The sequence below is a fragment of the Pogona vitticeps genome, chromosome 1, assembly GCF_051106095.1.
Source record: "Pogona vitticeps strain Pit_001003342236 chromosome 1, PviZW2.1, whole genome shotgun sequence".
NCBI classification, from domain to species: Eukaryota; Metazoa; Chordata; class Lepidosauria; order Squamata; family Agamidae; genus Pogona; species Pogona vitticeps.
Genome location: NC_135783.1, coordinates 249490878 through 249517016, shown reverse-complemented (window position 1 = coordinate 249517016; position 26139 = coordinate 249490878). Strand labels below are relative to the sequence as shown.

At 41.8% G+C, this 26139-nt stretch overlaps 2 protein-coding genes and 1 long non-coding RNA gene across 9 annotated transcripts in view; 1 reads left to right on the top strand and 2 right to left on the bottom strand.

Moving 5' to 3' along the window:
• Window positions 1-1265, bottom strand: part of INCENP (inner centromere protein) — a 29916-nt gene extending 28651 nt beyond the window's left edge. For 3 of the 5 annotated variants that reach the window (XM_072985560.2, XM_072985561.2, XM_072985565.2), the window contains exon 1: window positions 1129-1265. The gene's annotated coding sequence lies outside the window, so the exon portion shown is untranslated. The remainder of the gene's footprint in view (window positions 1-1128) is intronic. The other 2 variants (XM_072985562.2, XM_072985563.2) reach the window with 1 other exon arrangement.
• A 1288-nt stretch (window positions 1266-2553) lies between these two features.
• Window positions 2554-25467, top strand: LOC110086188 (inner centromere protein). Of its 3 annotated transcripts, none has more exons than XM_020806979.3 (19): window positions 2554-2674; window positions 3450-3590; window positions 4095-4208; window positions 5401-6107; window positions 7186-7234; window positions 8205-8232; window positions 9132-9234; window positions 9919-10000; window positions 10735-10855; window positions 10961-11080; window positions 12444-12455; window positions 12684-12793; window positions 12991-13087; window positions 13645-13743; window positions 17771-17868; window positions 18173-18254; window positions 18746-18844; window positions 23654-23813; window positions 25138-25467. In XM_020806979.3, exons 2-19 carry the CDS (start codon window positions 3454-3456, stop codon window positions 25350-25352), a joined length of 2433 nt encoding a protein of 810 aa, XP_020662638.3. In that variant the 5' UTR covers window positions 2554-2674; window positions 3450-3453; the 3' UTR covers window positions 25353-25467. The 3 variants fall into 3 exon arrangements, with proteins under 3 accessions (XP_020662638.3, XP_072841668.2, XP_072841667.2); XM_072985566.2 differs by lacking the exon at window positions 2554-2674 and adding an exon at window positions 2736-2889; XM_072985567.2 differs by lacking the exon at window positions 12444-12455.
• On the bottom strand, window positions 7071-20038 carry LOC144586032 (uncharacterized). The gene is made up of 2 exons (XR_013540716.1): window positions 19489-20038; window positions 7071-7536 (listed from the first exon to the last, which is right to left on the bottom strand). It is a non-coding gene; the product is annotated as an uncharacterized LOC144586032 (long non-coding RNA).
• Window positions 25468-26139: the final 672 nt, after the last annotated feature.

Sequence of the window (26139 nt, the reverse complement as noted above, 5' to 3'; positions counted from 1 at the left end):
CTTGTGATCTACAATTCCAAGATCCTTCTTGCTCATAGAATTGCTGAGCCAGGTATCCCCCATCTGTGTGTTTGTTTGTTTTTTCCTAGGTGCAGTACTTTGCACTTATCCCTGTTGAATTTCATTCAGTTGTTTTCAGCCAAGTGCTCAAACCTATCATTTTGAATTTTGTTTCTGTTTTCCAGGGCATTACCTATTTCACTCAATTTTGTGTCATCGGCAAATGTGACTACCATTCCCTGCATTCCCTGATCCAGATCATTAACAAAATGTTGAAGAGCACAGGGTCCAGGATGGAGCCTTGGGGTACCTCACTTGTTACTTTCACCCAGTTTGAGAAGGAGTACACATCCATACCCAATTTCGTGTTTGACTTGGATGTTTTTACAAGATCATGCTGCAAATTTAGAGCCTCCATGAGGCCATCCCAGGGAAAACAAGGCACATCATCCAGAAGGGAGTGCAATGGGTCTCTTGCAGACTACAACCATGTCCATCTAAGAAGCTACATCTAACTCCCCACTTTCGGACTTTAATAAAAGCATAGAAATTTTGGACCTACCCATGAGAACATGGTGCACAGCCTGAGGAAGATAAATTATCATTGAAAGGTCGGTGTTTATTCAGTGGTCCAATAAATGTACAGTATTCCCAGTTCCTGCCTTTGTGAGTGAGGTCCAAGCTATCAAGCGAGGATACGCTACCTCCCACTCTCCAGGGCTACACTACCTAGACGTCCACTTCTGCTCAGAACTCGAAACACCTTAAGTACCCAAATCCCCCGTCATGCCTGGGGATTCTGGGCATTGTCGTCCAAGATCAACTTTTCCCTAGCTTGACCTAGACATCCCCAATTCAGCCTAAGGTTCGAGTGGCGGCAGTGGGGAAATGGGAAGGACTCAGCAAGCAGCTCCCACGTTTGGATTGGAATAGGGGACTGAAACCACTAAGGACAACGTTTACACGGAAACAGGTCCTCCTGAAGACCACAACACACACACACATCCCGCCAGTTTCCCTTGTCTCCTGGGGGGGGGATCCGGGGGGGATCCAGCCGCCGCAACCTCTCTCTTTCTCTCTCTCTCCCCAAGGCCCGCCGTGCCCCATCCGCTCCCCTCCGCCACTCACTCGCCACGATGGGCCAGCCCGTCCGGTGCCTGGGAGGAGTGCGAGCGCCCGTTCCCGACTCGCCGACCGACCTGCGGCACAAACGTTCCAGGCTCAAGGGTGATGGCGGCGCCCGCTGCAATTTTTAAAGTGCGTCATTCTCCCCGCTCTCCAATCAGACGCAGGGACTGTGGGAAGAGCGCCAACTATTGGCTGAGACGCCGGGCGACGTTTCGAGCCGAAGAAGGAAGCGGCGAGGAAATACTGTAGTGATGAAAAGGAGGAGGAAGAGGAGGAGGGCAGGTATCGTCTCAGAGACAGGAAGGAGACAATCCAAATGCAAAGTATCATACATTATAAAGGTGTCGCCTCTTGTTGCATTTGGATTTTATTTCGTTTTGGCCACACGGTTGCCCTTTTACTTCAAAGAAAAGAAAAGAGGGAATGAATGATAATAGCTAGCTTCCGTGAAGAAGAGTTTTGGTGTGAGATATCAAGGGTCTGAAATCCAAAGTTACAAGTGTATACTTTACACGGAGATCATCCATTTAAAAGGGCGCCATAACTCGGAAACGTACTTAACGGCATATAGCAGACACGCACACACGGGGGAGAAAGTGAACAGTGATACCACACAGAAGTAAATACAGCACCTTCGAGGTGTCCACGAAGGCTCACATCAAAATAGAATAGTTATTAAGCTGCCTTGTGTTTTTGTCTTTTTTTGTGTGTTGTTTTGTTTCTTTGGATTTTGTCTGATACAGAACCTTCGGGTAATTAAAGACATCCCTTCCGGGGTATTTCCGATGGTTAAGAATTTGAAAGGTAGATACAGGAGAAAGCGGGGAAATTTGTGGCGTCGGAGGACAGTTTTACGTTTCTGCCATGGGACGGCCAGGAAGACAAATAAGTGTGTGTGTTTTTTCCAGAGCAAATCAAGCCTGAACTCAACCCGGGGCTGAAGCGACCAAATTAAAGCTGTTGTGCTTTAGTTGTATCACGAGAAGGCAAAACTCACTTGAGAAAGACAGGAATGCTAGGAAAAGTGGACAGCAGTAGGAAACGAGGAAGACGTGACACGGGATGGATGGATTTGGTAAAGGAAACCACGGCCACGTATTTGCAAGATCTGAGCAGGACTGTATTAGGGTTTTCTGCAGATTGCTATTTTATTAGGGCGCCATAACTGTTAAAACAACTTGCTGGCACATTACAACACCTGTTTGGAAATCCGGAGGGGGGTGGAAATGTGAACTGCATTTTTTTACTTCCAAAGACCAACGATAATTTTTATCCCGCTTATGGGCGGGACAATTAAAAACAACGCAGCAGCCCTTACCTCCTTGAAGAGAAAGAACAACTCACCCGAACAACACTTTTAGTTAAGTAAACAGAGGCCGACGATTCCACTGGCCGACGCTAGGGGGACGGGGCTGGGAGTGCCTCTTTAAGCTTTATACAGGTTGGAGCCAATAAGCATGGCGCACTCATGCGCGGGGCTTCAGCTGGGCTTCTTTGAGATGTAACGCCGTTGGCGATCGGGCGAGGAAGGGCGCGAGCGGAGGGGGTGGGTAACTGTTTCGAACCGTGAGGCTCGCGCGCTCAGGAGCGGGGAGGGGGGGTGCTGTGCGGGCCGGGATTTTAATAGTACCAGACGTTCTCTGTTACGCGTGTTCTCTGCGGCATTGGGCGGGCGGTATTGGTTATTGTTTCTTAAATCTGGCTGGGGGGAAATTGTCTCGAGTCACCCTCTTTTGGGTCTAACAAAGGCAGAAGGAAAGGGTAAGTTAGTTTGCTTCCTGGGTTGCTATTCTGTTTAATGGTGACCTACCACGCATTTACTCCTTGCTTTTCCTGGCCATTCTTTTTATCTCGCTCGAGCCAAAAAGTTGTGCAAAGCCATCAGTTCACAAAGCAGGCAACTCAACTTTGATTACTCTTGTTTGTAAATACAATCGACATTGCTTGAGACAGCCTCTTTTAGAAAGAATACGGTATTTTGTTAGACTTATCTAAAAATCGTGATCATCTCTTCTGTGTTGATTCTCTCCATACACACATTAGGTGGCATTTGCTTTCTTTACCCAAACAGACTATTAATGATTTTGTATTTTATAATTAGTTTGTTGTTTCAAACAAAGTCATTTTTCTTTGCTTTCTTGTGTGCTTGGTCGACTTCCTGGCCCAGGTTTACATACATAAGCAGGTTGGTAAAGACACTGATTGCGTTTCAGTGTTACCTGTTAATAAGGGGGAAATTGCACTCAGATTTAGAATTCAGAGATGAATTGGTTTTTCTCTTTTTTAATTAGTGTCACTGATTTTTTTTCTATTTTAACTAGTGCCATGGCGGAGGCAAAAGGGCCCACTCATCTTCTAGATGTCTGTCATCAGAAATTATCAGAATTCCTGTTCAATGCAGAACATAAATGCCTGGTATGGCTGCGAGAAATTGAGGAGGAAGCTCTGAAGATGTTTGACAGGTAGGTCTAGTCTTTAGAAAGAATGGTCCTGTAATTCATATGAGATTGGCAAAGATGTCTCTCCACAGTGCTGTTAATTAATTGCTTTGCAAGTCATTGTTTTATGTGATTGAGACTATTTCAAAGAATTACATAGCAAATATTTAATAAATTACTGTTGTTAGTAAAGCAGGTGGTTCCTGTCACTTTCCGTCTTCTGATGGAAAACAAGGGTGTCTGCCTATCCTATATTTTCTTTGTTAGATCCTGATGATGATTTGAATGATCTGAATATTTCCCTCAAAAGTGCATGATTTTCTGTGTGAGAGGACTTCAAATATAAATTTTCTGGTTCTCATACTTACACATACTCTATGTTATACTCCTAATAATTACACTGTCTGGCCTGCCTTAGCAGCCCCAGAAATACGGATAAGATTGTAGCTAAAACAGAAAAGGAGTGCAGTTTTATTCTTGTTGCACTTGTTAACTGCAGTTTTTTGGGGGTGTTTCCCCCCCATGCAGCAACTTCAGCACTGAACCCGAGTTGATGCCCAAAACACCATCTCAGAGAAAGCATCGAAAGAAGAAACGATCTTCATTTTTTAAGGATGAAAATAAGGAGCTAACTAGAAAACGGTTAGTAATACTCGGTTTTTTACTTTGAACCAGCTGCATTACACAAATGGACAAAGAGTAATACGTGAACTTGAAAGAAAAATAGATTTTCCTCTACTTAAACCTGTATGTCGATCACTAGCCAGAATCCTATTGGTTAGTTACACTGGTGTATGTACAATAGTAAAAATAGTAGCAGCAAATTGCCCCTAATTAATGAGTTGCCCTTTAGCACTGGTCATGTGAGTTGGTGCATAGGGATGTAGGCGGCAACTTGTTAACTTCTGGCAATTCATTACTGCAATTTGTGCAGTTACACTTATATTAGTATAAGAAGTGAATAGGATCCTGGCTATAGTATAAAAGAGCTATGTTGATTTGGTGCATGCCCATGATTCAGTTTTAACATGTTGTGGTGGTGGTTCCCAGATTTTGCCAATGTTGTGTTTTCTTCCTGTTATGTTTGCCTGCTGCCTCCGTACGACAAAACCATTGCCTCTTTCATCTTTGAATTCTGAACAGGAAAAAAGGTGAACTTGTCATGCAGTCATCTTTAGCACCTAGTGCACTCTGCATGACGGGTCAAACACAGGCACCGTCAGGTGCCCGGTACTGAGTATACCCATGCTGGTGCCTACCACGATTAGACAAGTGAATAAGAACTTAACATGCCTGTTAAGAACTGGCTGGATAGCTAAGTGAGTTGGATAATTTGTCTTTTTTTAAATATTAAAATAAAAATACAAACGAACAATGCAAAAGAAAGACAACTAAAAAAAGCCTTGATAACACACACAAATATTTAATACATAAAAGACAGCCTGTTCTTGAATACTTGCTTGACCCATCTGTCATGCACAATTCACCAGCATAACAAATTCACCTTTTTTCCTGTTCAGAACCCAAGCACTTGTATATCAAAATAAGCCATACAACTTTATAAAGATAACAGAGGCAGTGGTTTTGCTGTATGGAGGTGGCAGGCAATCATAACAGAAATAAGTAGAATAACAACTAGGGATGATAGAGGGATTTAGTGCAATCATGCTCATTTGTAACAGAAGCCCGCTTCAGGAAACAAAGCTCTGTGTAAGGAAAATCCTTTAAAAAGTTTGCAGTTACTAGTGCCACCATGTGGTTTGAATGGAATAATGTACGTACTGTATTCAGAATATTTCAGTTTATAAAGAAGTCCATCCATTGTTGTTTTAAGATTGTCTAAAAGAAGAAGTGGTGTAAAGACAACATCCTTCCAGAGATTTTCCCCAAATAAAGAGGAACAGGAGAATCTCGGTGTTCGGCCAGCAGAATCCATGTGTCATTTCATGACAAGCACCGCTAAAGAAATTTCAGAAGCACAGTGTGGCAAGACAGCTATGGATCAAGGAGAAGTGAATACTGCCTGTGAGCAAAATAATAAATGGAAGGAAGAGGGGGGTGAGGAGGAAATGAAAGGCTTCTCAGAACTTTTCACAGGCCATTTGATTAATGGGGCTGAGATGACTAAGACTACAGGTACAGCAGGCAGCTCTGTGCTGCCACTGTCTGACCCTACTGATCCAGCAAAGACTGAAGAAGATGCAGATACCCACAGACTGAGGAGTACATCCACTCCCAAAACATTGTTGGTTGAGAAGCCCAGGTGTGGAGAAGATGAGATGCTAGCCCAAAAGTTAGTTAACAGTTTGGTTACAGAGGGAGACATCTCCCAGGACTTAATGGACAGAAGTGGAACTCCTGTGGGTGCCCCGTCAGGGCGTCACCCTCCAAAAAGATCACACAAGACTGGGAGGATCTCCCTGGCTGACAAATACTCACTGTGTAACAAAAGGAAAAGCACAGTTCGGAAATCCGTCAGCAGAGCAATTGCCAAGAAGAAAGCCGCTCAGGACTCTTCATCTACCTGTAGTCGAGTGAGCTGTAAGTAAACACAATTTAATAGAGCCTCATTGAAGAGGCGCTGCTGCGACTGTCAGTATGTAATCCACCTGTTAACTTGCAGTTTCTTTCACAGGTCAATCTCCAATCTGATGGTTGCTTAAAGTGCATGGCATTGTACCCTGATTTGCCCCCCTTAAGATCAGAAAAAGTGCACACACTCCATTTATATACATCTGAAGATTAGGGAGCATCTTAAAAAGAAAAATGTTTTCCTTTTTATCGTGGTAAACGCTCTACTCCCATTTCCAAAATCAGTATCAAACCTGTTCCGTAGTCTATTCTTATGCCATGCAAGTGCTGTGTGAAGAAAATTTGCTAAAGGGTTTGTCAGGGGCCCAGATCCAAAGGACATTTACTTTTTTGTAACATAGGTAGAGTATAATACCCTTGACAACAGCATAAATTTTCTTCACCATAAACTGGGTCTGTTAGATTGACAAAGGTGGTACTGAGATGAGGTGCCAGCTAATCATAACTGCGATAAGGGAAGTCAGGTGCAGCATTTGCACATTACATAGTGAAAGTTGACTGTTGAAGTTGCTAATTTGTAACAGGCTGAAGTAAAAAATACTGCTGTGCAGTTTGGCTACATAGAATCCATGTTAGTGCAGCTTTGGATATATTGTATGGAAATGGAAAAACAATAAGCTTTGGTTGTTTGCTTCACTTCCAGATTAAATGAGAGCTGCTCCCACAACTCACTTTTTAAAAATTTGTTTCCTTGCCACCGGTGAAGTGGGGGTTTCATGCAAACTAAATGAGTGAAAGTAGCAGGAGGAAAGGCCCAGTGGTGGCAATATGCAAAAATGACCCCACCCCACCCTTTATACTTTGCAGTATCTAGGAATGTGTGCCAATGCTACGATTTCCTTTTCCTACTATTTAAAGGGGTAGGAAAATGCATCCCTTTTTAGCCTCCAGCTAGGTGTTGCAAAGGGGAGAACTCTACACAAAGATGCTGGTTTTGATAAGAGACCTACCTCGTACATAATACGTAGTTCTGTCTCATTAAACTTCTGCTCAGCTAATGGTTTGCTTTACCTTTCTCATTTTCCAGCCCGTAGTTCCATTGAAGTATTTATGGAGGATGACACCATCAACCATGGGTGAGCAAGCTCCAGGAAATATATAGAAATCCAAATTCTTTTGGATTGTACCTCCCTGTTTCAGGTCTTTCTCTCTCTTGCACGTGTGCACACGTACACACAGAGAGAGTGCATTGCACCTCCACTTGAAGACTGGCTTCCACTCTGGGTGCTTCCAGAGTACACGTTTACAGTAGCCTCAGCATGCTTCATTCCATAATGTTTGCAGGGGAGCTGGACAATATTGTCTTCAATTGCAGCCCTTCCATATTTTCTTCCTTTTTCTTTTTTCTTTCAGTTTTTTCCATACCAGATAAATTCCCCTAAGGAAAAAAGATGGAATTTCAGTATTTCAAAATATTTTTTTAAGTGAACAGTAGAAACCCTGACTTTAGGAGTACTCTTAAACTTTCCATTTTTAAAAAAAAAAAAATATTTCACTTTTAAAGATTCTAGATCCACAACAGGTATCTTTCATCTTTTGGTCCAACTCTATCTGGCCTTATTGTTACTCAACGGTACTGGATGATAAGCATGTTTTTTCCAGTCTGCAGTATAAGCAGCTTCCTGTATAATAAAACTAGGGCTTAATTGTAAAAATGGAATATTATTGTCAAAAACAGCCATGTTGACTTCATCAGGCAATGGCTGGGCAGTAGAAATCTTGCCTTCCTTGGGAAGGAGTTGCACAGCTTGGATGTTCTTGCACAAAAGGCTTTGCCTTGAAACCCCACCAGCTTCCCCTCTGCAAGTGGAAGAAATAGTGCAGCTACAGGAGATTAACACAAATTTTGGGCAGAACCTCAGAATATAACCAAGTAGATTTGGGGATATTGAGTTTTACCAGCTCTACTGTATTAACTGTCTCGGCTTACTTGGGGTTATCCTATAAGTAGTTCTCTTGAAAGTTCCTAAAGCCTAATCAGATCAGAAAACCATTGTTTTGGTCTCTGCTGGGATGGATAACACTTGTCAAAATGCCTCTCTTTAGGCTTTTGTTGAATGCTGAGTCTGGTGAGGTAAGGTCTTGGTGGTATGCCTGCTGAGTTACACTTGGTGAACTGTGTTGGCTTCTTGTTGCTTAAATACCGATTATTAGTCTGAATGAACCTGTACAATCCTGTCACCTATCACTAATTTACTGTTGCAGTTATCATGTAAAGATGGCTGGTGATAATTTTAAACTATTAGATGTTAGGATCTTCTCAGTCAAGGAGTTTTAAGGCACCCGATCCAGGGCTTGGAGGGTCTAGGTTCATCTCTGTTTTTTTAAACACACTTTTGGTGTGTATTGGGAAGGTACTCTGTTTCCTGCCTGTATACATCTTTTGTGTCAAACCGTCTTGTAAAAATCATATCCAATTAGTCTTGTAAATACAATGGTGCCCCACTTGACGATAATCTGTTCCAGGAAAATCGCTGTTAAGCGAAATTGTCATCAAGCAAAAAAAAAAAAAAAAAACCATTGGAATGCATTGAAAACCAGTTAATGCATTCCAATGGGGGAAATACCTGATTGTCCAGCGAAGATCTCCATAGGGCAGCCATTTTGCGATCACTCTCTTCCGAAGCAAGGGTCGGAAAACAGCGGGAGGCCATTTTAGAAACCCAACGATCCCAGCTGTTTTAAATCGTCATTTTGCAAACAATCGGTTCACAAAGCAAAGACCTGATTGTCGTTAAACAAAAAAATCCCATAGGAACCATCATATAGCGATCGCAAAAAAGTCATCGTACAGTGATTTTGTTGTGCTGTGGGGTAGGCGTCTAGTGGGGCACCACTGTACCTCTCAGAATTATGTAACAGTGAGTTGTCAGTCATTGTGTAGCAGTGGAAGAACATCTAATTCTTCCATGACTTGTCTGGCTCAAATTTTTGGAAGGGCTATCAATGTGTTAAATATTATTTTTCTTATAGATTTCAAACACTCCACAAAAAGTGCCTTCTGGTCTAGATTCACCTAGTCTGATTATTAGTCCACCTCAAGATGAAATACAGCAAGAGGGAAAGTGCAGTAAAGGTAAATAATCCAATCCTGTTAAAGCTGCACATGCAGCAGAAACTTCAAAGGAAAAACAAAGCTGGGTGGGGAACAAAGTGTGATCTGTCTAAAGCTATGCTAAATTTCAGACTCAGATTCTTAATTCCCATTTGTACAAATTAAAGGCCAATTAATACCGGAGGTTAACGGTCACATCAGCTTTCATCATTCTTACATGCCACCTTCCCAGCTTCAAAATCTGCATACCCTTGAGCAAGGAAACCTGGAGATGCAGCCAATTAATAATTACTTTGATATACAAACGGGGAAGTCCATTGTTAGCCTCTGATTTGAAGTCCCCTTGACTTCATATTTGAAGTGATCCCAGAAAGGAGATAGGGAAGAGGTGCAAATGTTCCCATGCCCTTGCAGGCACACACAGAAAAGTGGAGAAGTCCATAATCTCTTCACAGAGTCTTCTTCCCAATTTTGAATAAAGGAGCTCTATATTTTTTAGTTATATAACATGTTAGTTACCATGCTAGGAGTCTAGCATCCTGCCATTACAGTCATTTGTGTAATTTCACCACTTATATTGTCACTGCTTGGGATACAGGTATACCTTGAATATGTTATTCATTTAACCCTAACTGTTACCAACTGGCTGGAACTTGTGATTAGCAGAAACCTCTAATGGAACTAATGCTACATTTTTTTTTGCAGAGGAACCTAAAACTCAGAATACTGGTGTTGGATCTGAAGATTCAGCCCAGAACATCGGTACCCATGATCTGCAGAATAGCTGGTACAGTTTCTCTGCTTCATGGGACAACAAAATGTCAATAGTAACTTCTCTCTCTCTCTCTTGCATATCACTTCTGATAATTTTGGATTCAGTGTCTGTTTGCATACTTTTCCTGCAGGCCAAGTGTCATGTTTTTCCCCTCAAAATATAAAGTTGGAGAAATGTGAAGTAGAACATTATATAGTTCCGTATAGATTTACATTTTGATTCTTTGCATACACTTCCATAAAGTATGGAATCCTTAATCTTTATTCCCAAAGTAATCACATTTTGCTGCTAGAAGTGGAATTGTAACCTGCTGTATTCTGCAAGTACTGTACCTTACATGCTATTTTTGCATGATGGAAGAAATGGAATGGCAGGTGGGATGTCAATAACATGTCAGAGAAAAAGGAAATACAGTAGTGGATTTGGCCTTGGAAGTTAGTATCTACATGTCAGCCTCATCTTTCAAGCATGACCGTACCCCAGGGTCTCTCCACCACTAATATTATTTTTATTTAATTGGTGCTAGAGAATGCAGAATGACTTTTTTTCTGCATGAACAGAGGGTCCTCCAAGGTCCAGAGAGATTGGTATGCAGCCACTAGGCAACTGGCGAGTGTCCACCCGCTTTCAAGAATAAAATGCTCAAACCTTTTGTTCATGTAGAGTGGTTGGAGGCTTAGGATACGTAGCGGTAGAAATAATTTATGGAACTGGATCCACATTGACTATTTCTCACTTGTTGTAAGGAGACGGAGTTGTAAACAAAACTACGGACAAGCATTGAATGAGCTGCCTACTGTCCAGCAGGTGCAAGATGAAAAATCATCTCATTCTAGTCACAAAGCCACATCCTCTCCTGCAAGTAAGGTATTTATTCTTCTATGGCCTGTCAAAGGTAAATAAACTTTAAGGGCAATGTAATCCACTCCTGTCACTGTCCTGGAACTGAGTACATCCCTATTCTTCCAACAGATCATGCGTCCTTTCAAAAACTTCTTCCAGTCCATGCAGAAGAATCAGCTACTCAAGCCCTCAGGGTCACCAGCATGTAACAGTGTCAAACGTGGCACTCCTAGTAGACCTGCCACCAAGGTAAGAAAGTGTTTTTCTTCTCATTTCCAGTTAGGATTAATTAAAAAAAGGTTTGAGGAATGCTTTCTGGCTGGCTCCAGAAAGACTAAAATAGACTTTCTAGACTGCTTGGCTACAGATTTCCTACACAGTGAGCAAATGAGCCACAGTGGAAGGATGCATGATTTGCATGATGGGTTTTAGGGTTTAGTCCTTGAAATCTCTGGTTAAAAGAATCTCATACAGCAGAGTAAAGTGACTTCTGCGTGAGATCTTGGGCAGCTGCAGCCAGCTGGGGAAGACAACATGGGCTGTGTGGGCTAATAATAATGACATGGCATAAGGCAGCTTTAAGTATTTCTAACTATTTCAGTCATGATCTCACACAGATCAACAGCATAGTCTGTCATGCTTTGAAAAATGGGAAGCTAGGAGATGGGGATTATTCAGAGCACACTTGCAAGGTAAGGTTCCTCTTATTTATCTGGCCTCATTTGATTGCCTTACTACTGAGGAAGCTTGAGGTCAAAGAGAGATGCCAGAGGGAGCCAGCCAGAAAGTGATTTGATTTGGTTTTGATCTGATATGTTTATACCTCCCAATTAACTACAGTACTCAAAGTTTTTGACAGATCAAAACGTAAAGCTCTCAAGTCTCTTCAGAAAGAAACATACAGTGGTGCCTCGCATAGCGAGGTTAATCCGTTCCGGATTAACCTTCGCTATGCTGAAGCATCGTTGAACGGATCAAAAAAACCAACTGGAACGCATTAAACATCGTTTAATGCGTTCCAAATGGGCCAAATACTCACCGTTCAACGAAGCTTTGTAATGGCCGGCAGCCATTTTCGCGCCCTCGCCTCACTTAACAAGGGCGCGAAAACGCTGCGATCGGCCATTTTGGGCCATTTCCGGGCTTCTGGCGGCCATTTTGGCCGCCGAACAGCTGATCGTCGGGCTTCGTTTTGCGAAGATCGGTAAGCGAAACGCTTACTGGTCTTCGCAAAGCGAATTGTGCCCTATAGGAAAAACGTTAAGCGATCGCATTAGCGATCCGAAAAAACAGATCGCTATGCGATTTCATCGTTATGCGGTGCGCTCGTTAAGCGAGGCACCACTGTACAGTAAAAAAAACAATATGAGGATACATAACAATAATTAAATCATAAATATAAACAACCCTATACAATCTAAAGTTGCACAAAAAAAAAATTTAACAGCATTCAAGTCAACCCCGTGCCATGTTGCCTCTTTCTACTATTCATTGCTTCATTCAGGTGGAAAGAACTGCAGTTAAATCACCCTACTCAACTGATTAGTCAGTAAGCTTGTAAACTCTTGAAACTAAGTTATTTGTTTTTCTTTTCCATGTTCATCCATCAAAGGGAGATTTCGTTGTAAGTAACTCTTGTTGTCTGTGGAACTTGTGTGGTGAATTGCTTCATACACTTAACCTGATTGTATGGGGTTCTATATTGGAATGGCTGGTGGTTCATGTGCGGACCTTCACACAACTTGTCCTATTTTTAGCTCTTGGAAGAGATGGTGAAAATATGTTGCACTGTCTGTTGCAGCAGTAAACAGTTGTAACGACTGAAAACAGTCTAAGCTATCTAATATCTTAGGAAAAAGAGCGGCAGCGTCTAGAGAGTCTGAGGAAAAAACAGGAAGCAGAGCAGCAGAGAAAAGAGAAAGTAGAGGAAGAAAAGAGACGGCGATTGGAAGAAATAAAAATGTAAGTAACTCTGTCTAGTTTTATTGGTAGTGGGGCAAAGGGTTTATCAGAACAGTAACGTTGTGGGCTGAAAGAGCTATTCTTCGTACTAAAGGGGCAAACACCGGTTTGAAGATATGGCAAGACTATCCATTGAAACAGATAGCGCTACAAATATGTTCCTTTCGTATCTGTGTGTGTGTTTGCACATCTCACAGAAAGCGTGAAGAGCGCCTAAGAAAGGCAGTGCAAGCTCGAGAGCGGGTGGAGCAAATGGAGGAAGAAAAGAAGAAGAGAATGGAAAAGAGTGAGAAGGTAGGACTGATTCCTGTTTTCCTGGCTGAGTAGAGAGAAGAGGTGCAGCAGTCAGCTTTGCCAACCCTTTTTATACAGTGGTTTGATGGCAGGAGAACCTCCACCTCGCCAGATTTGAAGAAGGCTTTTTTTTCTGAGAGGCCAAGGATATTTGGTACAAATACTTGTGTATGCTTGGATACAGAAAATGTGGTTGCATTCACAAAGATATGAGAGACCCAGTTTGGTGCTGAGATTTGTATGAAAAGGTATGGAGAACAATTCCTTTCTTTGCAAGAACTGCCAAGGATGCTACCTCAAAGAGGCATTGTGAGATAGGAGTCAGTTTGGACTTAATCAAAAAGGTTAGATTTCACCTACTTCCCTCCACACAGCCACCCAGTGACAGCCACTAACACCAGAATCCTACTGGTGAGTTATACTTTTGGAATAGCAATTTCCTATGCAAGTGTAAATTGCAAATAGGACTCTAGCCTATGAGTTCTTGTGCAGTATTGCTTCTCAGATTGTAGTATGAAATAGGACAAGTTGCATTTAAAAAGGTTTTTTTTCAACAGTTAAGAGAGGAGAAAATGACAGAAGAGAAAATAAAAAAGAAAAAGTCTCTTAAGAAAATGGGAGAAGTAGAAGCCCGAAAACAGAAGCTGCTCCAGGTGGTAAGTACTATCCTGACTTCATGTAAAAAGATATATACAGAATAAAAAGTTACAGGTGGGAGAATTGTACATTCTACAAATGGAAATAATTAAACTCCTGAACAATACTTTATAATTATAATATTGAAACTAATTTTGCTATTAATTTAATGTATCACAACCTACAGAACTTCTTACAGAAGGAGCTTTATTTAAAGTGTTGATGCCTGGGGGGTGGGGGTTGTTCTTACTATTAACAGAACCATGCCATAATGAATTTTCAAAAAGAGTGAAGTGGGCAGAAAAAATGAGGTGGTAAAAATATGCTGCTGCTTTTTAAATTTTCTGGAATGTTTTACAGTAAAACTGTCAAATATTCCTATCAGCAGCATTTAGGCATCCTTCAGCCTTGAGAGATTATGGTAATGTGTTCTGTGTGGAGGACTTGGAACAGCATCTAGTGTGACTGAGAAGGCCAATTCTAGAGTGACAATCCCTTTCACACTGAAGACAAATACAATCTGTCCCCTGTCCAGCTCCCTGATTTTGCTGCTTTTGGGACTGCCTCTTTGCCTTGGCCTGCTGGACAAGGGTCTCTTCAAATTGGGAGAGGCCGTGATGCACCGCCTACCTCCAGGCTGAATGCTCAGCTGTCAGATTCCTATCAGACAAGAAGCAAAACAAAATGGAAATACAAACAAACAAACGAAGATAAAAGTGTTGTGGCACCGTAAAGACAAACTGCTGTATTTTCATGTGAGTTTTTGTGGAACAAATCCACTTCTTCAGACATAGGAGTGAACATTCATAGCTATAGATAATTTAGCCACCAGCTATTTTTGCTGTTTATAGAACAGAGCTTCAAAAGAAAAGAACTGAGAACCACTATCCATTATTTTCTTGAAATCATGGGAAGTGGGTGAAGTGCCAGAGGACTGAAGGAGGGCCAATGTTGTCCCTATCTTCAAAAAGGGCAAAAAAGAGGAACCTGGGGACTACAGGCCAGTCACCCTGGCACCAATCCCAGGCAAAATTCTGGAACAGATCGTAAAGCAGTCATTGTGCAGGCACCTAGAAAACAATGCAGTAATAACTAGAAACCAACATGGATTTGTCAAGAACAAATCCTGCCAAACTAGAATTTGAACTTGTTTTTTTGATTGGGTAACCTCCCTGATTGACAGAGGGAATACTGTAGATGTAGTATATCTTGACTTCCGCAAAGCTTTTGACAAAGTGCCCCATGATATCCTGATTAGCAAGATAACTAGGTGTGAGCTAGTTAGATCAAGTGTCAGGTGGATACGCAATGGGCTACAGAATCGCACTCAGAGGGTGATGATTAATGGGTCCTTCTCTAATTGGGAGGAGGTAACTAGTGGGGTACCTCAAGGTTCAGTTCTAGGCCTGGTGCTCTTCAATATTTTTATTAATGACTTGGATGAGGGAGTGCAGGGAATGCTTGTCAAATTTGCAGATGATACAAAATTGGGCAGAATAACTAATACTCTAGAACCAGGGTCCCCATCCCCCAGCCTGTAGCCCGGTACCAGGCCATGGCCTTGGCAAGACCAGGCAGCAGAGACAGATCTCCCGGGGGCCCCCGCATGTACACCCCCAAGACACACACAGCCCCCATGCATACACACAGTTGTCCCGCCCACCCACCCCCAAACGGTCCGCATTTCAGAAAAGGTAGGGGACCAATGCCCTTAGAAGACAAATAAAATTCAAAATGACCTTGATAGGATGGAGCACTGGGCTGAAAGCAGCAGAATGAAATTCAACAGGGATAAGTGCAAAGTACTGAACCTCAAAAAAAGAAACCAATTGCACAGTTACAAGATGGGGGATACCTGGCTCAGCAAAAGTGCTAGGGCTACCAAGTTGTGTTTTCTACTCAGTGCTTTGTCTAGAGACCGGTTTTTCCTCTTTGGAAATGATGGCTTGACTGAGATCATTTCAATTCTGGCTAAAACTTTTCTACAACTCTGACCCAGATAGTTTATTATATCAACTATTACTGGACTCTAAACCTCCCTTTGGGTCTTGTTGTTTAGTCGTGTCTGAATCTACTGCCCTTTAAAAGAAACTGAAATGGATTGGTTTAGATAGTGGGTACCTGGATTCACTAAATCAAGGGGAGCCTTCCAAATGATCAAAAGAAGGATTTTGGACATTGGATTCCAGGAACTATGAAACACAGCCAATAAGACCTGCTCACCACTGTTCTCCCACATCCCCTTTAAGACTGGAAAACCACCTGCCTTCCTTTCCCTGCTTAAGTGTCCACAAAAATGCAAAGCATTCTCCCTAGCCAGATGCAATGTTATGCCTGCAACCTTGCTGTATGGTAGGTTCAAAGGAATCCTGTGCCTCAAAAGACATTGCTCATGCGAGCAGGGTGCATTGGAAACTCTTGCCTACTTGTTTCTGCACTGTCCACTCCACCAGAGTGATCGCTTCAGATTTGTGGCACCGGTCCTGTTAAAATTGGAGGGAAAATCTGATGTGGCCAAAGTCCGTTTTATGTTATCTGTGGAGGTGCCTGACATTCTGGAAAGAATTGCAGATTTCATCAGTTCAATTGTGAGAAAGCAAAGCCTTGCTTTCAATTAAATGTCTTTGAAGGTCTTCTGCTTTCCTACCTCCTGGATTTTGTATGTGAGGGGCACTAAATTAATTAGTCTGGTTATGTTTTATTCTCTTTTATGCCAATAAAGGTTTGTCTGTCTGTGTCCAGTTCTGGACACCACACTTCAGGAAGGATGCTAACAAATTGGAACAAGTTCAGACAAGGATGATCAGGGGGCTGGAAACCAAGCCTTATGAGGAAAGGCTGAAAGAAGTGGGCATGTTTAGCCTTGAGAAAAGAAGACTGAGAGGAGATATGATAGCACTTTTCAAATATTTGAAAGGCTGCCATACAGAGGAGGGGCAAGATCTGTTCTCGATCATCCCAGAGTGCAGGACATGCAACAATGGACTACTCAAGTTAAAGGAAGCCAGATTTCAGTTGAATATCAGGGGAAAAAAATCCTGTTAGAGCAGTATGACAGTAGATCCAGTTGCTTTGAGAGTTGGTAAGTGCTCCAACACTGGAGGCATTCAAGAAAAACTTAGCTAATCAACTGGCAGATATGCTTTGATTTGTATTCCTGCATTGAGCAGTGGGTTGGAATTGATGGCCTTGTAGGCCCCTTCCAACTTCACTTTTCTATGATTCTGTGATTCTATGAGTATCAAATAGGAGTCTTAAAGTCATTTACAAATATGAAATCTCATACTGACTAATGCAATCTGCAATTTGTGCCTACTAACCAAACACCATCTCCTTATTTTGGAACCATGTATAAATATTTGCCATGTAATTTCACTCATATGTCTGAAGAAGTGGATTTGTTCCACAAATGCTCACATTAAAATAGAGCAGTTTGTCTTAATGGTGCCACAATGTTGTCATCCTTCCTTTTTCTCCCCCTCCTTCTGTTTTGTTTTGTTTCTTGTCTGAAATGCTTGCACAGATTAACATGGCTACCTCTTTGAAATCCATGTGGTCGAGAGGTATTGTTATTTCTACAAATCCTCAGGGATAACAAATGTGGGATCTCTTGACAAGTGATGGAGGAAGTAGGCCCCACTATTGATTGCACTCCTACATACAAATGAGATTTGAGAATGATTATGTGAACTGGCCTCCTCATTTCAAATACATTATACTGGATCATGAAGTATTATGAACTCAAAACTCACAATTTCAGTGAAACCCCTCCTCCAATGTTTAAAGTTCTCTTATGACTGGCCTTGGTGATAAACTTCTTGTTTGCCTTTTGAAAGAAATAAGCATTACAAGAGGTACCAATTAGTTGATTAAACACATAAGATGTAGGTATCATAGGTGCTTCAGAGAAACCAGACAGTGACTGCATGCATGAACAACAGCAAAGCAGTATGAGGTAGATATCATTGTTCCTGTACAGTATTTCACATTTTTGCACTTGTCCTTTGGTTTTGCATAGCGGACCCTGATTCCACCGCTTTGTTTCAGGAAGGAGAGCGAAAACCTCATGAGCAGCTGGAGAAATGGAGGACAGTTGGAGAAATTAGGAAGATGCTGGAGCACAACAGTGAGAAGCAGGAAAAACGGTAAGGACTTTGCTTCCTCAGTTATAAAAATGGGTGAGCCTGAAAACGAGTATACTATGAATTGGACAGAGGAATTGTGGGCAGTAGAATTGTGGTGGATATACCAAAGTCAAAATCACATTGTTTTCCTCAAGCTCATTTTTACAAACTACGTTCTTCAAAGGAACTGCTTGGCATTAGAAAAACAGCAGAAAAATGTGCCAGTGGGCAAGCCCCATGAATAGCGTGGGTGGGCCTTTCAAATAAGTATCCACAAAATGGCATTGCAAGCATGTTCCCATGCTCAGCTTTCTCTTCGTTTTAGGCACCATGGACAACAGGAGAAAGAGAGACTGGTGAGACCTCTGGAACTGGCAGTGGTTACGGAAGAGGAGGAAAATTTTAAGGTGGGGCAAGGAATTAGAAAGCCATGAGTTAGAATAGGGAGGAATGACATAAAATGATATTAGTAGGCAACTAGGTAAACAAATGTTTTTAATGTCAGGAGCCGCATTTTTAAAGTGTTTGTTGCCTGTATTGCTGACATGACATTAGGTTTTTGCTTCTTGGACATTATCCTAGGTTTGGGGGCAAGGGAGGATTGAGGGTGGTCTTAACTGCATATGTACCTACAAGATTTATGTCTTCATTGTACTGAAGCAAGATGAGTATATATATGACTTTGGAGGCAAATTTATGTATTTTCTGCAATATGTACTTTTCAAGAAAGCGATAAGCCTACTGAAGTCTTTGTCCTATATGGAAACCTTTGCCCTATCTCTACAAAAGCTAGTTGGTGTTGATTTCTTCCTTCTAAACAACAGTGCACACTGTTCAATGAGATGGAGCTGCAAGAACATTGTAGGGTGGTTGTCTAAAAATCTGCTTCTGCTAACAGGAAGAACAGAATCCTGTCCACATGGAACTACAAAAAGAGGAAGCCACATGTATGCAAACAGCTTCTGCTGTCAGTAAATGGCTGAATATAACTGCGCAAGTAAGTTGTAGGCATTCTCCATTTTCCCTGGTAAGAAGGATCAGATATTTATGCTATAAATAGGAAAGTGACTGTGACCTAGATCCAATTCTTAGCCCCAACTACGTACAGTAGGTCCACTGAATCAGTGGGATTTGTATATGTTTGGCCTGTGATTCAGCAGCTGATTTGTGGGTCTGCTCTGTTTAGGACTGCCAACAGAATTTAGGCCTCTGAGTATGTTGTGTGTACTCAGATTCCTTTTCATGGCCTAAAATTAAAGACCCATTTCACACTCAAATATGACTTTTTGCCCTGTCTGTTCCCGAACCAGTGGCAGGCAAAGCCAAGACCACTGTCTACTTTTTCCTTTGTCTACTAAGTTGGGGGAGCAGTGCTTCCTTGCAAGCTGTTTATACTTCTAGAATTTGCAACAGATTTTTGGCTTTAATAGTGTCAGTTCTAGTACAGTATGTCTTGCACAAAAGTTCAGTGGTCATGCATTGGGATCACATTGCATTGAAAGTTTTGGCAAGGTAAGTATTTTTTTTTAAACCTTGACAGCTTATTATTTTTTGAAAAGTAATTTATTCTCATGGCTTTTGTAGTATTTAAAAAGTTATTTGTTGTCATTACAGTGCTTAAAAAGTAACTTGATACTGTACCTGTTGCATTGAACATTGCTTTTTTGTTTTTTCATTGCCTTTGGAAGGAAGGAGTCCTAGGAGTTAATGACACAACACATAAAAATTCCTGTCAGAATATCTGTGGAAGTTCCTTAAAATGTGACTTTTTAAAAGAAATAGCCAGGAAATGTTAACTTATTACACCAGTAAAGATCTTCTTGTGTTAATTTTGAAATGTAACTTTGTTACACTCTCATTAATTCACCTCCAATACCTCTTTAGAGGTAATAACATTGTTTGTAATTCATTGCTTCCAAATGCTGCAAATCAGGGGCTGCCTACACTGGGGACCATAATGCTGGATGTTGAATTCTTGCAACATAGCTTTTTTTTTTTTGTCTAAAGCAATGTTCTCCAATCCTTTTGAAGTCATGACCCACTTTTATAATAATCTTAGAACTACAGAGCTGGAAGGGACCCTATGAATCACTGAGTCCAGATCCTCTCAAGGAGGCACAGTGAGGGATTGAACTCCCAACCTCTGGCTCTGCAGCCAGATGCCTAAGCCACTCAGCTATTCAACCTAATAGCCAAGTAACCTGTAACTTCCCCACCATAATCTCATAAAAAAGCGTTTTTAATGGAGTAAAGAAAACAATTTTTTTCAGAGTATAATTCCAATCTAGTATTTAATGTGATGGTATTACTTGCATCTGGGCAACCGGCTTCAAAATTCATGGCTGAGTGTTTGTTAAAGCCACTTGCCCCACCTCCCAGACAGTCCCTTTAATGGGCTCCAGGAGGGTGGGTGAAAACTGGGTTTCACTGGGAACGGTGAGTTTTTTCTTAGGAAGGGAATTGTCGCCTTTGAGACCTCTCTTCTAGTGTGGCTCTGCCACCGCAGCCGCCTCAGCTGTCCTCCCTTAGGTAGCGGCGGCGGCAGTGCATAACTGAGGCGAGGAGGGGCCAAAATCCCTTTGGCAGTGATGGTGGCTGTTTCTTCCTCCTCTGCCACCATTTCTCCCCCTCCAGCCTGCTGCTGCTTCCTCACCTTTCGAATCCCTCCATAGCAAATGGGAGTGTGCAGCCAGGGAGCCCCAGGCACCCTCAGTGAGGCATGAAGGCACCTTGGCAGCAACGTTGCCTCTAATTACTTGACAGTCCTGGGCGGAGGCCCTGCCCTGCCCTGCGAGCACGGGTTGCTGGCTGCAACCAGAAGCAAATGGGCGGCAACACGGGCTGCTGGTGCACAGGACTGATGCAGTGCTACAAGACCGCACAGCTTAGAGGGGGTATGAGCGAGGGAGGGGTTGGGGGAGCATGTGGAAGGGAACAGTCTCATGGCACAGTGGTGAAACGGCAGTAAACTCTCTGCTCATGACTTGAGTTCAATCGCAACAGGCTCAGGTATACAGCTCAAGGTTGACTTAGTCTTCCAGTTTTCTGAGGTTGATAAATTGAGCGCTCAACTCACTGGAGGGTGACAGTGTGTTGCTTGCATAAAGAGTGCCTTAAGCACTATGGGGCTATGTATAAGCAGCGTGCCTTGCTTTTGCTTTCGTGATTTGAGGGCAATGTGTCCCCCTCTGCTGAAAACCACAGCAACCCCCCAGAAAACACTTTGTGACCCCCTTTGGGAACATGATCCATATGTTTGAAACACATGGTCTAAAGATAAAATAAAATAATGCTTATTCCCCCCCAAAAAAACCCTTCGCTGTGTCCAGTCTTCCTGCTGGAGGGAGACACAGCTTTCAAGAGAGCAGGCATCGTTCATCCAAGTTTTGCCTTAGAAGACACTTATGGCAGCAATTGGTGCTGTAAACCAGGGAGGTGCAAATGGGTCTAGATCTGTTCAGTGATTTGCTGCAGATTGCCAAGCATTTTAATTCACTGGCTATGAAAAAATGAAAAAAAAAATGAAGGAATCCAGGAATGTTTTTCCCCCTTGTGGAAAAAATCATAAAGTTCCTCCAGTTTTGGTATTCAGAACAAATGCCTGGCGTCATAATTCTTTAATTCAAAGTGTACACCTTTCTTTTCTTTTCTTTTCTTTTTACCAGGTTCCAGTTGATGGAATTTGGTGTTATAGTTTGAGGAAGTTTGAGGAAGGAGAGAAAGGCTTCCTAGAGGCTGGAGGTCTACCACTCTCTGCTATAAACAGTACTGTAATTGCTTCCAAAGGTGTTGCAATACTGCCAAGAGGGCAGGGGAATATGATGGATGAAGCTTCAGTTACTTATTTCGAATTTCGATAGCTCTTCCACCACTGCAGTGGTTAAATGGGTAGTAATACTACAAACAACAACCTTTGAACAGCATATCTGGAAGGGACCCTATGGATCATCGAGTCCAACCCCTCTCAAAGAGGCACAGTGGGGAACTGGACACTCAGCCTCTGGCTTTGCCACTGAGCTATCCAGCAAAGAAGAGTTGCTTCTTAATGTGTGGTGTTTTAGAGCAATTATATCTTCTCTGATTTTGTCATTTGCACCAGAATTTGCTATTCTGCTTATCAGGAGTAGGAATGAGGAGGGGTGTGGCTGCACAATCTCTGTATGCTTTGCAAGTATTTATTATGCAAATCTAGCACCCCCATCACTCAAAAAAGCATTGTGGTTGCTAGAAAGAAAACAATCTGAAATTTTCTTTTCTTCTGAGGTGTTCTAAATCAGCCATTCTCAGTCTTTGTTTACAGCCATAAACGCAATATGAAAGAAATATAGACCGAATCAGGGTTGCTAAATCACACAACAAACTTTATAAGGTGATGTATGAAGAATTGTTTCCATGGCCCCCTTCAAATGTGCTAGGGCCCCCCCAGGGGGTCATATGTGCCCCCCAATTGAGAATGACTGTTCTAGATCACTGGTTCTTAACCTTGGGTTACTCAGGAGTTTTGGACTGCAACTCCCAGAAGCCTTCACCACCAACTGTGCTGGCTGGGGTTTCTGGGAGTTGCAGTTCAAAAACATCCGAGTAACAAAGGTTAAGAACCACTGTTATAATCTGTATTGTCCAAAATATGTTAGAATTGCATGGTCAGAATTCTCTGGAGACTTTCCCAAATTGGGTATTTGTAGCTGAGTGGTAGCTATTGTGAATCACTGGGTCCTTTGGGGAGCAGTGGGCTCCCTTACCTAAAGAGGTATTCAGTACAGGCTGGGCCTGCCCAGCCATGACCTCAAAGGTTGTGAAGGTTACTGCTGGTATATTGAAGAGGGAATGTATGGGATATATAATGAATATACCCAAGGTTAGCCTGAATGCTCTGACCAGTGTAACCACTGAATGGGAAGCCCATTTTTTATTTCTTTACCTGTCTTTAGACCCTTCACTAACAAACAGAAGATCATGGACTGATCAGCACATATCCCATATACCACAAACAAACATTGCATGCTGTCGTATAAGATGCTACCAGATTTTATACTAGCATCTATACAACATGATTTTGGATTGTCTCATCCCAGAGTTTTTCAGATATAAAAGCAAATTTTCCAGAGCAAATTTTCTGCCTCCCTCCAGGGAGTCACAGAGATTGCTAAAATGCCACAAAATGCAGAAATATGAAGCCAGACATGGCTAGAAGTCCACTTCCAATTTTGAGCAATAGGTATTCTGGAGTAAGGCAAAACTTCTGGAAATTATAGGAGCTGCAATTGATTTCTCTGCTTGAAAAAGAAGTACTGGGGAGGGTTGCAGGAGCACATGCCGCCCACCCATGGTGAGTGGCATGACCTGACATAAGCTATAATGTGAGTAACTGTTCTTATGTAATACCTTCATTTCTTTAATCTGGAATTAGTCCTCCAAATTTTACACGTGTATCAGCAAACTGCCTGATTTTCATTTCAGAAACCTACATTGCTGACTCTTTTGGGTTCTGCAGCTCAGCTACTTAACCACTGTGCTTTTTTAATTTTTTTTTGATTGTGTGTATTCTGTTGTCTTTCTTTACTGCCATCTAAGAAATTCTGGATCAGTTGAATATCTTTTACTAAACATTTCCTATACTAATCACAACACTTTCGTGATCACTGATGATAGTTCAGTATACAGTCACAGTATCCAGTTGTAGTGTTTGCATTGTTTTATAGTCAAATGAAAGCCAAGCGCTAAATTAGGAAGTGCAAGCTTCTAAAAAAAAAGGCATCTTCAATGAATTGCTTTACCTGTACCATTAAGTCTCCTTGTATTTCAGAAATCTCCTGTTGGCAGCTCCGGTCAAGCAAATCCTGAAGAAATGAAAGATATGTCGTCCCCCAAAGTAAATGTCAATGATTATGGCATGGATCTGAACAGCGATGACTCTACTGATGATGAAAGCCAGCCACGCAAACCCATCCCTTCATGGGCCAATGGTAGGTGTGAATTCTTAATGAAAGGGGGGGGGCAGAAGTTTATGAAACTGGAGAACTTAGGCAGGGCTTTGAAGGCTCCCTCAGGCTGCTTTTTCTTTTTGGTAGGTAGGCCTAAAACATTAAGTTGCAAGTCCCTGAATTTTTCCTTGTACTCTAGTACTACAGTGGGGTCTTGACTTAAGAACGGCTCGAGTTAAGAACATTTTGACTTAAGAACCGCTCTCAGGAAAATATTGACTTGACTTACATACTTAGATTTGAGTTAAGAACTGAAAAAAAACCACGTGGGAAGCAGGGAAAGTGCAAAATTTGAACTTTCAGTTAACTGTTGGCCAGTGAAAAGGGTGCCTGTCTGCTTCCTCACTCCTCCCAGCGTTTAGAGAGTGGATTGGGAGACAGTCTTCGGACTGCCTGGTACTGTACTGCCTGGACTGTATTTTCCCTGCCTTCCCTGAACCTTTCCTGACCTAAGAAAAAAAGAAACAAAATATCCCCCTCTAGTGGTCGAAGGCAGAATAGCAGCTTCCCATTAGTTTCTATGGACGGAAAAGAGCAGATACGGATCAAATGGTTCTCAATGCATTCCTATGGGAAATGCAGATTTGACTTGAGAACTTTTTGACTCGAGAACCGCCTTCCAATACGGATTAAGTTCTCAAGTCAAGACCCCACTGTACAGATAATAGCTCCAGGTACTGCATGGTGCCTTATGAATGAAAGCCTCATAGAATTAGTTAATGGTGAAGTCTATTTGTTTATAGCACGTTTATATTTATTGATGTCATTTTGTTCCCACTGTTCTGCCAAAAGAGGTTTTGGAGAAGTTCACACGTAATCAGTAAAAAGAAGACAATTCGTGATAGCATGCTGCCCTCAGTTTTCTGTTGGATTTGGTATAGTATAGTTGCAGTTGCAGGCCCAAGGACAAGTTTTCAGCATCTGTAATAATGCTAAAAACAGTTCTCCTAGGAGGCATCCAAGGGCCCTTCCAGTTCAGCAGAGTCTACTTACTCCACAGCCCATCCTGTCTGGGGTCTAGCTCGGCTCCAGAGAGATCTGTGTGGTCGTGGGAATGTCCCCACTGTGTTGCCTACATTAGAGTTTCAGCCACTGTCTACATTGTAGATACTTACCAAAAGGGATTTCAAATTCTGCTTTAAGGTCAGCAAAGGATTTGAAACAGTCATTCCCATTCATTAATGCAACTTAAGTGTTTATTCTCATTTTAACCCATTCTTGACACATTGGTGGTTTCTGCTTAATGCTGTTGAAGTAGAGACATGCTAGACGTTTACTCACCATGTGACAACTGTTGCTTCTTCAGGTCTTCAGCTTAATGAAGCTGTCACATACCAATATTACAACCCTCCAGATGTCAATAAGTTATTTGGACTAATTCCGAGCCCTAAGCTAGAGGATATCTTCTACAAAAACAAGCCAAGGTATTTCAAACGCACGAGTTCAGCTGTCTGGCAGTCCCCACCTCTTCCTGGGTCCAAAACAGCATTGCGTGCATCTAACAGCATGAAAAAATATTGAGGAGCTTTAAGATTGCTTATCAACTCATAAGCATATGTCCTATATATATATACAGTACCTCTATAAACAATTTTAATGTTTTATATATTATGCAATAAAGATTTAAGTGTTCAAACTGTTCTGTGCTGCTGCTGCTTTTCTAAACAATTAGAGCAATTTTGCTCCTCTTGTTTCAGTCCAAGATTTTAACTGGTTGATATTATGCAAACAGTAAATGATATAGACTGGTGGACTATAATATTGCTAGATTACTCCTGACAGATTTAACTGGAGCTTGTATGTTGTATATGACTGCTGGTTCTAGTAAAACAAGAAAGAGCACCAAATAATTCTGCTTAGAGGCCTATGAAAGAATTTCCAGGTTGAAAATTACAGTCCTTCATGTCTTACTCCCAAAAGCTTTTTTTTTCTTTTTAAAGTTTAATTATAGATTCCCTTCAGTCTTCTGCAGATTGAAGATTATTCATTGCTCCTTAGCTTGTTGATCCAAGGGCACAATTCCCAAATGGTTATAATACATTCATAGCGACTTGATCAAAGAAACTCATAGGACAGAAGAGCATCTCTGGACATCAAAAAGATTCCTCTCCTCAGAAAGTTAAGTTTTGTGTGACATGAAAAGGTACATGGAAACTTTGGAAGTTCTCTTAGTGTAGCTCTTATGGTAGCTCTAGGCATGGGTATACAGTAGTTATGGCAGTGTTGTGACCTTTTTGTCTTAGAAAAATAACCTTTGAGGCAGAAGGTATAGAACAGTCTGTTTATTATGCTAGTGGAGACAACATAC